The following is a 15695-nucleotide window of genomic DNA, read 5'->3' as shown; positions in this document are numbered from 1 at the left end:
ACACAAAAATAAAGCAGCTCCCAACATGGACCAGTTATGGTCTGACTACACTGCTCTAGTAAGCATATTCTTTTCTATCAAAAAGAGCCATTAAATGGTATACTTAAACAGAATCCACTGTGACCAAAACCCTTAGAAAATTCATGTCACTGAGAAGCAACAATAACATTTCAAACTTGAAATATTACAGCCTCTTTCCTGTTTGTGAAATAAAATTGATATAGTAGGTAGAACATATACTTGAAAGGCTATCTCTGACATTTAGGCACTAACTGCTTATTTGCTTTTTAAAATTGTTGTGACTTTAAATAATTAGTGTGTGTGTGTGTGTGTGTGTGTGTGTGTGTGTGTTTGGGAATGATCAACAAGACAAAAATACCCAATGTTTATTGTTTATACTTGTAGACAAAATGTCTACAAAAATATAGAGTTTACATTGTGTTGGCCTAGGCATGGTTTCTATTCTGAAGTATAGTTAATATAGCCACTGAGATGCTGTTGGAGAAAAATAGTTTTTGTTTGCAAATAAGTATTGCCAATTGCAGATAGCTTCTTGATTAGGCATGGTAACCCATGTCCTCTTCCCCCTATTAGTGCTGAAGCATAGTCTGGTTTGAACCTGTGCAAACCTTGTGAATGCTATCACAGATAATTCCATGTCTGCATCAGTCCTGCTCACACTTTTTCTTTGCACTAATTCATCACCTTTGGTTGGTATGAACTTTCTGCGTTTTTGATCATAGCTTCCTTTTCTCTGAGTGGAAGGATTTGATGAAAATATCCCATTTAGGACTGAGGGTTTCAAAGTCTCTTCCTCTCATACAGAGAATTTTTATTTCTTGCAAATGATTCTATTGACCTGTGATCTGTTATTTCCTTACTCTCCTGAACCTGCCACTCAGCTCTCAGGGGTGAAGGAGAAGGAGGAATGGGGAGAGAGTCCCTGGGAGGGAGGCACTGGGAAGAGAGTGTGGCCTGTGATTGGGATGTAAAGTGAATAAATAAATAAATAAATAAATAAATAAATAAATAGATAAATAGATAGATAATTAATTAATAAATAAATAAGGAGAGAAAAAGGAGCCTTCAAGAACTGCAAATGTTTCTGAGTAGTTTTTTTGTGTGTGAGAGATGGAGTTTTACTTCAAAAGTATTGTGCTTGCTTATAGACTTATATTTTTCAACACCTAGTTTAATAAGAGTACTCAAATGCTTTAACCTCCCTTCTAGCCCACCACTCACCATAGGTTGTGGAAAGGAAAGGTTAATAGGGCAAAAGAGGATCTGGGCCTGTTTTGAGATAGTTCTTTGGAGTGAATCAAATCTGCCTTGTCAGGATATCAGCAGTTTAATCCACATGAAGCAGCAGCAGTAGCCCAACCCACTCAGAAACACCATTCGTGAGTCAGCAATTGCAGTTCAATCCTGATAAAACTGAAAGCCTCAGACAATCACTCTGAGCCTGGTAGATCAGCAAGAAAACTCCAGAATTCCATCAGAAGTTCTTTGGTGCATTTCTCTCCCCAACAATGATCAGCAAAATGTGGCAAGCCGAACCAATATCACAGTGTTATCACTGTCTGTTGGGTCATATTTATACCCTTTTTAAACATCACATGTTCTTTCAAGTGTCTACTCTAGTAAAACATCATGTGCCCTTTTTCTAGGCAGCTTCCCCCAAAAAACCCACCATGTGTCTGTTATCAACAAAACAAACACATATGTGTCTGTTTTAGCAGTAACATAAGTCTCCAAAGAAACCAGAAATGCCTATTTCACTTTTCTAGTGAGGAAAGGTTATATGTTTGAGCCACCCTCCCTCCTAATAATCAGTTACTGATGGGAAAGAGAGAGAGAGAGAGAGAGAGAGAGAGAGAGAGAGAGAGAGAGAGAAGATAAATGTATTGCTGATAAATGGTGATAGATGATAGATAAATATAGACAGATAGAGATAGATAGATAGATAGATAGATAGATAGATAGATAGATAGATAGATAGATAGGAAGAAAGGAAGAAAGAAAGAAAGAAAGAAAGAAAGAAAGAAAGAAAGAAAGAAAGATGATAGATAGATAGTTTTAATTTGAGTTTTATTGCTGTGACGAGACACCATGACCAAAGAAATTCTTATAAAGGCAAATTTCCTTTAGGATTGGTTTACAGTTTCAGGATTTAGTATTATCATCATACCAGGAAGCCTGGCAGAAAGTTGTGAAGTTGGAGGAGCTGAGAGGGCTATGTTTTGTTCCAAATGCAAATAGGAGAAGACTGGTTTCTAGGGAGGTAGGATGAAGATCTCGAAGTCCATGCCCACAATGACACACTTCCTCCAACAAGGTCATATCTCCTAATAGTGCCACTCCCTGTGCTAAGCATGTTCAAACCACTTCATTTCACTCCTTGGGCCCCCTTGACTTATTCAAAGACATGAGTCTAAGGGGGCCATACTTACTCATACCATAATAAAAATATATTTAGTCCAACTTCCATAGTTTCCATAGTCTATATAAGTCTCAACTATGTTAAAAGTCCAAACTTCAAAGTATCTTCTGAGTTTCATCTGATCATTTAGCTGTAATCTCCAAAGCAAGACAGGAAACCAGCTAGGCTTGTCTGATGTCAAAGTGGTCTTTAGGACTCCAACTTCTTTTTCATCTTTGTTGACTGTAACAAACTTCTTTCTGTTGGGCTGGTCCTTCTCCCTATTAGCAGCTTTCCTTGGCATCTTAAACATCTTAGAGTCTCCAAGGCAACTTGAAGTTCTGATATCTGGGATCCATACATGACCTTCTGGGCTCTTCAAAATGACTCGGGTCACATCTCCAGATTTGCCCTCTGTAGCACCGTAGTCTCTAGTTGACTCCACTCCTTTGCTGGTACTGTCCTTGGTGGTCATCCCATAGTACTGGCATCTCAAATACACTGGGGTCTTCATCTACATCTACGCTTCACTAATAGCCTCTCAGAGGCTCTCTTCATGGTACCAAGCCTCTACTTCTTTGCAACCTCTTCAGTCCTGGGCTGTCAACTACAACTAAGGATACACCTTCAGCAATGGCCTTCCCTGGCTTCTCAAAGTACCAAACCTGATCTTCTCTCCATGTCCCCTTCATACCTTCAAAACCAGTACCATGTGGGTGATTCTTACTCATTACCAAGTCCAGGTAATGTAGCACAAGGTACAACATTGGCTATGTCTGTAACATAGCTTCTTTGTGCTCTCAGAAAATACTTCCCAGACATCCCCTTAATGATGTTGGTCTCTTCTTAATCACAGCTAATTTCTTAGCTCCACCTAATATGAATCAATTGTTCCAGTAGTCCCTTCTAGTCTTAACTCTAAAGCCAGAGCCACAAGGCCAAAGCTGACAAGTTCTGCTGCTTTCTGGAGAGGAAACATGTGCCCACTTATTCTATTACCAGCTTTCTGTTTTCCAATCCCCCCAATGTCCAAGCTCAGTTACCATGGAACTTGCTCTGTAGATTGGCCTTAAACTCAGAAATCTGAAAAGCTCTGTCTTCTAAATGCTGGGATTAAAAGCATGTACCTAGAACTTGCTCTGTCCTAGGCTTTTCTTGAACTCAGAGATCTTCTTGGCTTTTTCTTCTGGGATTAAAGGTATGTACCACCATGTGTGGGCCAAAATTTAGCCAGGTAAGATCTTGCGCCAAAGTCACCACTCCCTTAATCTGTTTATTTCCTTGAACATAGGATTCAACTCCATTTCACTTCCTAATGCGAGTTTATTACTTGAATCATATATTTTATAGTTTCCTTTCTTAACTTGCTTCTTTTCATTAAAATGCTCTTTATAAAAATGAACTTTCATAATCACACAATGGAATTTGTATCAGGCTGTTTGGAGACTTCCTTTGTCAACACAATCTAAATCCTTTCACCTCAGCTTCAGGTAGACTTCTCAAACAATGGAAAAAGCAGCCATATTCTTCATTTCAATATCACAGAAACATTTTCTACACCACATACTAAAATTCTTCTCCACTGAAACTCCTTGGACCAGGCCTGTGAAGTTCAAGACACTCTCAGCAGGAAAGTCTTCCATATTCCTACTAAGATAGCCCATTTAGCCCCACTTAAAGCATTCCAATGTATTGCAAATCCAAAGTCCCAAAATCCACACTCTTCCAAACAAAAATATGATCAGACCTATCAAAGCAATATTCCAGTTCCTGATATCAACTTCTGTCTTTGTTTGGGTTTTATTGCTGTGATCAGACACCATGACCAAGGAAATTCTCGTGAAAGCAATCATTTCTTTGAGCCTGGCTTACAGTTTCAGAGGTTTAGTCCATTATCACCATACCAGGAAATGTGGCAGCATCCAGGAAGTTGTGGGGCTGCAGAAGTTGAGAGCTGCATATCTTGTGCCAAAGGGAAACAGGAGAAAAATGGCTTCCAAGGAGCTAGAATGAGTGTCTTAAAGCCATGCCCATAATGACACACTTCCTCCAACAAGGCTATACCTCCTAATAGTGTTTCTCCTTATGCCAAACATATCAAATCATCACAGATAGATAGAAGAAATCACTTGCTATTTCACTTTAGTGAAATACTAAACACTAGAATAAAGTATATTCAAAATATATTCAGTGAATTATAGACAAATTCAAAGAATATTTTTCTTAGAATATTTATTGATGTATCTATTTGGCACTATGCAATTACTGATCTCTCTGAACTTAAGAAACCTCTGCATTCAACATATACTGATTTACTGAAGTTAAATAAATGTAACACATAAGAGAAAAGAACATTTATTGCATAGAATATATGCCTGGCCGGTAGGCTATGTAAGTAGTCATTATGGAAATATGTACTTTTAATTAAACACTGACATCTGAAAATAACCATACTTCTACTGATAGGAGGAGACATTAGAGACCACCAATATAACATCTAATTCATATTTATTTCAGGTGCTAAATAGAAATGTTATTTATGATGGCATGCTATCAAAAGAGTACCATGTAATCAATGACAGTACTGTTAATTATTTTTAGAGAGATTGTATAATAATAAATAAATTACTACATAATATTTTAAATAGTTTTATTGTTTTAAATGTTATACATAAGTACAGGGTCTACATCATTTCAACCCTATTTCTTTACTTCAATCTCTTTCCATGTCCCTCTTCCCAAAATCATGGTCCCTTTTGTTTGGTATCATTGCTATTACATGCATATGTAAAAATACATACACACTTGTATAATCTAGGAAGTCTACTTAGTTTTGCTCATATGTACTAGTGTCCAGGGATGATGACTTGAGATTGCATAATCTACATGCAAGGACCTCTATGGAAGAAAGTGATTCTCTCTTTCATTCAGCAGCCATTGACAATTTGTATCTTCTCCTTTCCTGTTAGGATTAGCTTATTAATTGGTGTTGTAATTATGCTATTCTTTATCAGGCAATCATATTGTTGAAAGTATATGGGTCAATTATTACCATGTCTAAGTGACACTTTCAGCAGACATCCTGGGTCCCTGGCTCATACAATTTTTCTTCTCCTTTTACTGTGAGTTTTCCTGAGCTGTATTTTGACCAGTTATATATGTTTCCAACATTCTCTTACAAAAGAAGAAAGAGGAGGAGGATGGAGAAGGAGCAAGATGAGAAGGAGGAGGAGAAGTAGAAATAAAAGATGATGATGATAAAGAAGAAGAAGAGGAGGAGGAGGAGGAGGAGGAGGAGGAGGAGGAGGAGGAGGAGGAGGAGAACAACAAGAGCAAGAAGAACAAGAATAAGAAGAAGCAGCTTTGATGAATATGTGAATATGTGAAAGCTACATTTAACTGTAGGTATAAAAATAATCACTTAGGAAGTTTGTTCACTTCTGGGTATATATACCCAGACAACTCTATATGCTACCAAACTATATTTGTATTCCCATACTTGTTTACAAACACCTGGAAACTAAACAACTCACTATGTATGAAAAATTGGTAAAGATAGAAATTAAGAAAGAAATTTAAATTTTTAGAATTTAATGAAAATATAATAGAACATACTCAAACTTATGGAATACAATGGAGCTGAGTCTAAGAGGCAAGTTCAGAGCACTGTATACCTCCATTTAAAAAAATAATAATTAGAGTAATTTCATATTAGAAACTTAATGGAACCTTAAACTCTAAATCAAAACAAGAGGAAAGTACTAACACTTAAAAGGACGAAATAATGAAACTCAAGGCTGAAGTAAAACAGAAACAAAAAAACAAAATAATACAAAGACTCAATTAAAGAGTTAGTTCTTCAATAAAAATCAACAATGTAGACAAACCCTCTTCCAAATTAATGAAAAAGCAGAGATGGACAAAATTAGAGACAAAAAAAAAATGGCACATAGGAAAAGATACTAAGAAAATCCACAGTATCAAAACAACATACTTAAACTTCCTGAACTCCACCCACATTATTGGAAAATCTAAAAGAAACATTGATACATATTGATACATATCACCTACAAAAGTTAAATTAAGATCAAATAAGTGATTTAAACAGACCTATAATTCCTAGTGATATATAAGAAATCATTAATAATTTTCCCCCAAAAAATTGCCCAGAGCCAGATAATTTTAGTGCAGTGTTCTATCAGACTTCAGAGGAGAATAAAGGCCAAATTTTTCTAATTATTCCTCAAAATAGAAAAATAAGGAGCACTGCCTATTTCTTTTTATGAAATCACAATAAACCACATAAAAAGGCCTAACAAAGAAAGAGATTGATAGATTAATAGACCAATTTCCCTCAGGAACATTCATACAAAAATTCTCAGTAAAATACTTGCAAAGAGAATATAAGAAGACACCAAAAAGATCATCCATCATGATCAAATTGGCTTCATCTCAGAGATACAGGGATAGTTCAACATATGAAAATCAGTAAATGTGATCCACCATATAAACAGACAGAATGACAAAAAAAGACATAATCATCTGATTATATGTAGAAAAGACCTTTGACAAAATCCAACACTTCTTCATCATAAAAGTTCTGGAAAGACTATGGACATGAGAAGTGTATCTCAACATACTAAAGGTAATGTATAACAAGACCACAGTGAACATCTAACTATATTGAGGTAAAGTCAAACAGTTCTATAAAAACCAGGAGCAAGACAAGGATGTCAACTTTTTCCAAACTTTTTCAGTATAATACTTGAAGTCTTAGAAAACCAATTAGACAATTGATGAATATCAATGGAATAAACGAAAATGGGAAGAAGACAAAGTATATGTATTTGAAGATGATGTGATTATATATACAGGTGAACCTATAAATAAATCCATGAAGAAATTCCTGCAGCACATAAACACTTTCAGCAAAGTATCAAGATACAATAATAGCACACAGTAATCAGTTAGCAGAGAAAATCATATATACAAAGGAAAATGGACTGTGAAAGATCATGGAAATATCATCAAAAACAAGACAAAATATCTTGGTGTAATTCTCACAAAACACTTCAAAAACTTGTATAATAAAAAAGTTAACACATTTAAGAAATTGAAGAAAATATCAGAAGATGGAAAGATCTCCTCTGCTAAAGGTTTGGTAGTATTAATACAGTAAAAATGGTAATCCTACCAAAAGCAACCTAACAATCCCCACCAAAATTCCAACATAAATATTCACAGATTTTGAAAGGACAATTTCAGCTTCATATGGAAACACACACACACACACACACACACACACACACACACACACAAATGCCAGGATAGCTAAAACAATTCTAAATAATCAAAGAACTGCTGATGATATTTCCATCTCCAATTTCAAGTTGTACTATAAAACTACACTAACTAAAAAGCATGATATTGGCACAAGGCATATATGTTGATCAGTAGAATCCAATTGAAGACCCAGACATAAATCCAAACATCTATGGGCAACCAATCTTTTATAAAGAAGCCAGAAATACACACTGCCAAAAAGAGACAGTATCCTCAACAAATGGTGCTAGTCAAACTGGATAGCTCTAGTAGAAGAATCCGAAGAGAACCATACTTATTACCCTGAACAAATGACTGAAAATAGACGGCAACACAAAACCAGGTACACTGAACCTGATAGAGAAGAGTGTGAGGAATAGACTTGAACTCATTGACACAGGAAAGGACTTTATGAATAGAATACTAATAATACTGGAACTAATAATAGCTATTGATAAACAGAATTTCATCAACGTGAGAAACTTGTACACAGTGAAGGACAATCATTTGGAAAAAATTACCAGGGCTCATTTCTGATATATGTAACTAGGAGACTGGACATCAAGAAAGTAAATTAAAATGGAGTATATATCTAAATAGAGAAAACTCAAATGATCGAGAAATACTAAAAAAATGTCCAGTGTCTGTTGGACTGCGAAAGGGTATACTGGTTCATGGTTGGGCAGGTGTCTAGAACCCCGAGACTCTGCGTGAGAACCAGCAGGAGTTCGACATGCCCCCAGAATCCAGGGTCCTGAAAAGCAGTCTAGTCTCCATAGAATTACATTGCTCAGTCACATAGGCCAGACTATAGGCCTCAGTCCCTAAGGATTTACATACTAATGAAGGCCAGACATTTTACTTAGTATTTTTTTAAAAAACTTAGTTGAAACTTCCATACCATATTTTGATCATGATCGCTCTTTTCCTCCGTCTTCCCAGTTCCACTCCCCCTTTTACCCATTCATTTTTTTTCCTTTTTATTTTTTGTTTAAGTCCATCACATCCAAGTTGTTCTGTGCATACATTCTTAAGTGTGTAGCTTTCCACTGAAACATGGTCAACCTTTCAAGAGCCCCTCCCTTTTACAAAACTGTCTCTCCCTCAGCTTCTAGGCTCCAACAGCTGGTTGGGTGTGAATGGGACTTCTCATCCACTTTTTCTCTCAACTTTTGGATTGTGTCTGCCTTAGACTTATACAGTTTTTGGGCATGATGTCACAATTTACTGGAATTAATATGTATAACTGCCTGCTGTATTCAGACAATATTGTCTCCTTGTGGTCAGTTATCACCTCTGGATCAGACTTTCTTTCTGCTTCTGTAATGAGCCCCTAACCTTGAGAGGAGGATTGTGATACAGTTGTCACAGTAGGGCTGAGTACTTCATGGTCTCTTATGCTCTGCACCTTTACAACATGTTGATTTCTGTATTACTCATAGTATTTTTGTTATGTTTCATAACTACCAATTTTGAATGAAAAATCCAAGTGTTAGTCATAGCACTTTTGATTGTGATTTGGAACAAGTTAAGGACATCCCTGAGTATCAGGATCAGTATCTATCGAGCTGGATGAAGCTCTCTTTTACCTTGGTTTATGAATTTTTCCTAGTTAGCACAAAGGTTGAGATCATACCAAAAGGAAAACATTGTGCACCGTTCCTCCTGGAGCGATATATAGGTGGTGTAAATATCAATGATATATGTCTATAGTTAATTCTGTCTGAGAGAGACTTTAAATCATGCAGATTACATCAGACTCCTCATGGAGGGAAGCAATGGCCTTGCCCTCAGGTTGTAAATCTTTGCAAGGTAGGATTTCAATGTGTAAAGGTACGTATTATGTACTTCAGAGTCCATCTTATGATCCAACGCTTTCTTATACCTGATTTTATTGGTGAAATGTCCTAAACTGCCGCTAAAGTCCAACTGTGTCAGAATCATAGACATTAGGCTCATGCAATCAAACTTAAAACGAATTTTACCAAAAAAAAGAAAGGAAGAAAGAAAAAAAGAAAGAAAGAAAGAAAGAAAGAAAGAAAGAAAGAAAGAAAGAAAGAAAGAAAAATAAAATCTGGAATTTAACCAGTTTGGAATAACTCTCCTGTGGTACCGTAAGACATAAAATATATATATATATATATATATATAAAACTTAAAGGAAACTATTCCAAATATCCACTTTTTAAAATAAATTAAATTTGAGAAAAATAAAGCAGGTTGATATTGGAGTCATTTCAGGGGTATCACTGAACACTTGAAATCAAAAGGCAGGAATCAATCAATGCCAAACACTCCAAACCAAGCAACTGACACCAAAACCACTTATGTATAATTTCTCAATACTGAAACATGGAAATAGAAAACCAGGGAAAATTTATGTTATTACAGATATATTTTTAAAAGATAAATTTTAAACTGAGTCATGGAGTTATATTGGAAAATTTACTTTTGTAATTCTTAGCCTGTTTATCTTAAGAAAAATTACAGCATCCTTTCAAGAGGACTGTTGCTACATTTTTCTATTTATGAATTATAGCTTCCAAAATTCTTACTACCGTTCTAAAGGAATTGAAATGTTGTCTTAAAATTCATATAGAAGGATACATTAAACAGTAGTGATATGGTGATTTAGTTTTACACAAAACACCCTGCCTTCTAGAATTGGCTATTCTTTAGTATTAAGTAATATAACCCATTATTATTTACAGGGAAATCCTATAGTCTTTTTTTTTTGAGTATTCTACAATGCTAAAAATGGAGATTCAATTTTCTCCATTGTTTTATTTCAAAATATTTCTCCCTCTGTTGGAAGAATAAAATATTCACTACTGTGTGTCCTGAAGTTGACTCTTTTCTTCTTCATTCCTCACTATGTGCCCATAATATTTTCTTTCACCTTGTTAGCCCATTTTCAATATGAATAACAAGTATGTCCAATGTTTTAGGAGAAGAGGGGGTAAATTATAGATGCTAGAACTGCACAGAGTAACACAAAGTCAAATCAAAGTGCTGCTCAGATTTTCAATGGTGATTCTCTACACAGAGATTTCATATTTCTGAGCTACGGGTCTCTTGCACGTGCATGTGATAATTCTCTTAAGGGCTTATACAAAAAGAAATCAAACTTTAATAAACTAAATTAATGAGTGAATCATCCCAGAAATACACTTTGCCACATCTGTCCTTTTTCAAGACAAAGGACCTCCAATAACTTTCATCATTAAAATGTGATATAATTCTTACATAGAGTTACAGAAGAGCAAGAAGAAAAGTGCAGTCAGAAAATAACGTGCAAATGTTACAGTCATTTTGTTTGACATTCAACTTTCAAAACAAAAATTTGTAATAAAGGAGAAATATTTCTTCATTCTTTCTTTAATTGTGATTGCAGAAAAAACAGATAAAAGTTTAGTGATCAATACAGGAGGCTGACTTTCTGATGAGTGATGCTTGTTCTTGATTTTTACCTTAGGAGGAGAGAGAGAGAGAGAGAGAGAGAGAGAGAGAGAGAGAGAGAGAGAGAGAGAGAGAGAGAGAGAGAGAGAAAGAGAGAGAGAGAGATTTATTCACATTTTAACAGACATTTTTGTCTTCACATGATAAGTAAAACACATCTGACAAGAATATTTGCCAAATAGAATTTACAGTTGCAAGGTATGATATATTTAACAGTGAAAGTGTAACAGTTTATGTAAATTACTCACTGGAATTTAAAAGCAATATATTCTTCCCCTAGTGAAGGAAAGATAAAGAAGGGAACAATTTGTTTCAAGTGAAGATTAAAACTATCCTCAGTGAAATAATGGCAACCTATTGTTGCTTTAGTCAATTTCAGATCCATTCATATATTCCAAGAAGATGTTTATAATAACAGTAAGAAATAAAATATTCACTTACCACTATTTTAAAGAGGCAAAAAGATAAAAGGAACAACAATGATGGAAATATTTTTAAAGATGTTATGAACATTTATTTATGTTTGTGTGCTAAAAGATATATTAAACACAGAAAAAGCCTACTTTGTAACTATATTTTTAAAAACTTCCTCCTATTCAAGATCTTTCTCAGGGCAACTTTAACATCTCTATTTCTCAAGCTATAAATTAAGGGGTTCAACATAGGAACCACAATGGTATAAAAAATGGAAGAGATTTTTCCTTGATCAATTGATACAGCAGAGGAAGGTTTCAGGTACATAAATCCACACGATCCAAAGAACAGAGAAACAGCAATTATGTGCGAACTGCAGGTGCTGAAGGCCTTGGACCTGCCCAGAGTGGATCTTATTTGAAAAATGTTAGATAGTATAAAGCCATATGAGATAAAGATGATGGCACTGGGCAGAATGATGTCTTTGCCCCCTACAATGAAGATTTCTGTCTCATTGACATAGGTGCTGGTACAGGAAAGCTGCAGCAAAGGAAGGACATCACAGAAATAGTGGTTGATGATGTTTCCATCACAGAAAGTCAGTCTGAGCATGCAACCAGTATGGATCATAGCATCAGAAAATCCCATCAAATATGAACCAAGTATGAGATAAGAACATACCCTTGGGGACATGGCAGTGTTATACAACAGTGGATTACAGATAGCAACATAGCGATCGTAGGCCATTGACACCAGTACATAACATTCAGAAATTATGAAAAAACAAAAGAAGTAGAGTTGGGACATACATCCCACATAAGAGATAAGATTCTTCTTTAGAATGAAATTCATTAGCATTTTTGGTGTAATTACAGAAGAATAGCAGAGATCTACAAGAGATAAGTTAAAGAGGAAAAAGTACATGGGAGTATGTAGGTGAGCATTTAACACAATTAAAATTATCAAAGTCAAATTACCAAACACTGTGATAATATACATTAATAGAAACAGTAAGAAAAGAGGCCTTTGGAGGTCAGGCTGGTCTGTTAATCCCAAAAGAATGAAATCTGTCACAATAGAGCCATTTACTAGAGCCATCATTCTGTAAGGGAATCTGTGGACAGAAAAAAATATAGCAAAATTGGACAACAGAATAGATTTGCTAACCATATCTTCTCCCCATAATATGAGGTATATGCTGACTGTATCTGAAAGTACTCAGCATTAAATTAAAGAATAGCTTGTCAACTATGGTGGTGAGTGCCTGTTGTTCCTAGCACTTGAGAGGTAGACACAAGAAGCTCAGGCCATTAAGGTTACTTAGCCTATACAGTAAATTTGAGTCCAGTGTAGACTACAAGAGACTCTGTTTCCAAAGAAAGAGATAGATGATAGATAGGTAGATAGATAGATAGATAGATGATAGATAGATAGATAGATAGATAGATAGATAGATAGATAGATAGATAGATAGGTTACTTAGCCTATACAGTAAATTTGAGTCCAGTGTAGACTACAAGAGACTCTGTTTCCAAAGAAAGAGATAGATGATAGATAGGTAGATAGATAGATAGATAGATAGATAGATAGATGATAGATAGATAGATAGATAGATAGTAGATAGATAGATAGATAGATAGATAGATGATAGAATCAAAAGAAAAATTTCCATGCTACAGGTTAATATACATCTTATGCATCATATTAGAGTCTGAAAAATTAAAACCAACAGATTATCACTAATTTCACCATCAAAAAATGATGCCATATTCTAATCTAACTGCTAGAAAATCCAGGGGAGAAGGATGAAGTGGGATAGGAAGGATAAAGTTGTCATTATCTCTTTGTTGTAGGATGCTGGTATCAAAGAACAATAGCCATTACTTTCACCATCAGAAAATGATGCCATATTCTAATCTAACTGCTAGAAAATCCAGGGGAGAAGGATGAAGTGGGATAGGCAGGATAAATTTGTCATTATCTCTTTGTTGTAGGATGCTGGTATCAAAGAACAATAGCCATTACCTTCATGTTAAAAGGAGCTATAATTACCCTGCAAAAGACCCTCCGTGCCTGCATCTTGATATTCCCTCACAAGAGAAGAGAGAGGTTCAGTAGATCATCACATGAAATTCCAGCTATTCATTCTGTATCCCACTTGTACATAATCTTGCCTCTTTTTACATGGTGTTTTGATGTACTGCCTATATAGAATATGGAAGGTTAACTAGAGGGGAATTACACCTGTGTAGCTATGGGGCAGCAATCATCCATGCCAGTATAAGACTTTTCACTGATGTCGCTATGCAGTGGTCATCATACCTCATCCATGCTGTTGTAAGTCCAATAAATTCATTGGTTCTTAGATTTTTCACTTTGGTAGAATCATTACTTTGATAGAGTTCTGGTGCCCTATCTTAGCTAAGTAGCTAAGTTCATATCTCCCTTGGAAACGTTCATACATCACTAACCTACCAAGTTTTTATGACTTCCCTTTCTCCCCAGTATAGCTATCAACATTAGACACCTGGTGATGAAGTCCCAGATTGGAGTCATTAGAGTTGGAAGCATGGAAGCAGATCTTAAGAAAGGTTACGGTACTGCCTATGAGATAAAGAAACTCACGAATGTAAGAGTGTGAGACATGCTCATGGAGTGGAAACTTACTGATAAAGACTGCAAACACTCTGTTCAGCGTTTGAATGTTCTCTTCTCACCTTCAAGATGCTTATAGGAAAGGCACTGAATTTTAGGGCTTCAAGAAATAGAACATAAAGTGTGCATATTCAATCAGTATACAACATTTTTTCCACAGTAAATCTACTTTGGAAATATATAAAAGACATTGAAGGAGAAACATCTAATGCTTTATACTGAAATGCAATTATATTCACATAATCAGGCTATAGTTTGTTAGTTGCTGTAAGAAAATCAAACCAAATGCAAACCAAAAGTTTAAATGTTTCAGGTATGCAACAAGATTGGGTTCTAATGTTCAATGTGTTGACTATGATTAGCTTATACTTTGAATTTCCTAACAGGACTTATCCTATGATATCGTCTCATTGAATGTATGCACAAAAAATACAAAAAAGCATCTTGTATACAGGGAACATATTTGAATTAGCTTCACTGTTGAGTCATTTTACAGTGAATATTTTAGTCGAAACATAAAGTTCTAATTGTCGTATATACTATTTAAAAGTTAGAGGTGTACCAATGACATGGTTAAATAAAAAGCACAATAATTAGTATAAATTACTAATTAGAATTAGTTGAGAACTTACCCTTCTTATGAGAGAAATCATTGTTGTTTCCTTATTGCTACAGTTCATCCTTATCATTGTAATATTAGGCTACGGGGCTTCAATTCCTTTATTCATAAAGTGATGTAGAATAAAAATAATCTCTCCTATTCCCAGATATCATTCTGATCTATTAGTCATTACTAATACTTCTTAATCTTCTGAGATATAATAGGAAATAAAATAACCCTTCTTATCACAATTGCCCCTTGATGAACTTATGTATTTTTTTTTTTAAATAGAAAGGTAGACTCCGGGTTTTGCCTTTTAGAGAAGAGATGCTAGGCATATATAGAAAATGAAGCAATTGCATTTATATATATATTGCAATTATGTATCTTTAGTCACCTGGGGACTCAATGTTTTAGGCTGTTCTGGACTTCTCTTCAGGGATTATACACTGTCCAATCTCGAGCAATAGTGAATTTCAGTCTTCCTTTATATTTCATCCATAAAATAAAATCGGTAGTGCTTCACAGAGTCTAACCCCACATTTCCATATTACTTTACCAAAGATTTCTTTCCATTAATATGCTAATATATTTCAGGTATTATCTAACTGATATTTCTCAAAAATCACTTTTAAGTTAGTTTCTGTTATAGTTGGTGTGTACTTACAGTGTTCTGGATCAAACTCAATTCCTTATATATGCTCCTTCTATGACAGGGTTATAAGCCCAGCTCTCCAAGATCACAATTTTTTAGTTTAAATTTTTTTTGTTTTAAACATTTTAATAAAACATAATTACATCAATTTCCTCATTTACTTTTCTCCC

At 35.1% G+C, this 15695-nt stretch overlaps 1 protein-coding gene across 1 annotated transcript; it reads right to left on the bottom strand.

Annotated features, from left to right (window-relative positions):
• Positions 1-11770: 11770 nt before the first annotated feature.
• LOC114611126 (olfactory receptor 8B8-like) lies at positions 11771-14758 on the bottom strand. Its single transcript, XM_028755775.1, has 2 exons — positions 14748-14758; positions 11771-12716 (listed from the first exon to the last, which is right to left on the bottom strand). Exons 1-2 carry the CDS (start codon positions 14756-14758, stop codon positions 11771-11773), a joined length of 957 nt encoding a protein of 318 aa, XP_028611608.1.
• Positions 14759-15695: the final 937 nt, after the last annotated feature.

The sequence above is a fragment of the Grammomys surdaster genome, unplaced genomic scaffold, assembly GCF_004785775.1.
Source record: "Grammomys surdaster isolate TR1022 unplaced genomic scaffold, NIH_TR_1.0 126086, whole genome shotgun sequence".
Taxonomy (NCBI): domain Eukaryota; kingdom Metazoa; phylum Chordata; class Mammalia; order Rodentia; family Muridae; genus Grammomys; species Grammomys surdaster.
This window is presented reverse-complemented; position numbering and strand designations above follow the sequence as displayed.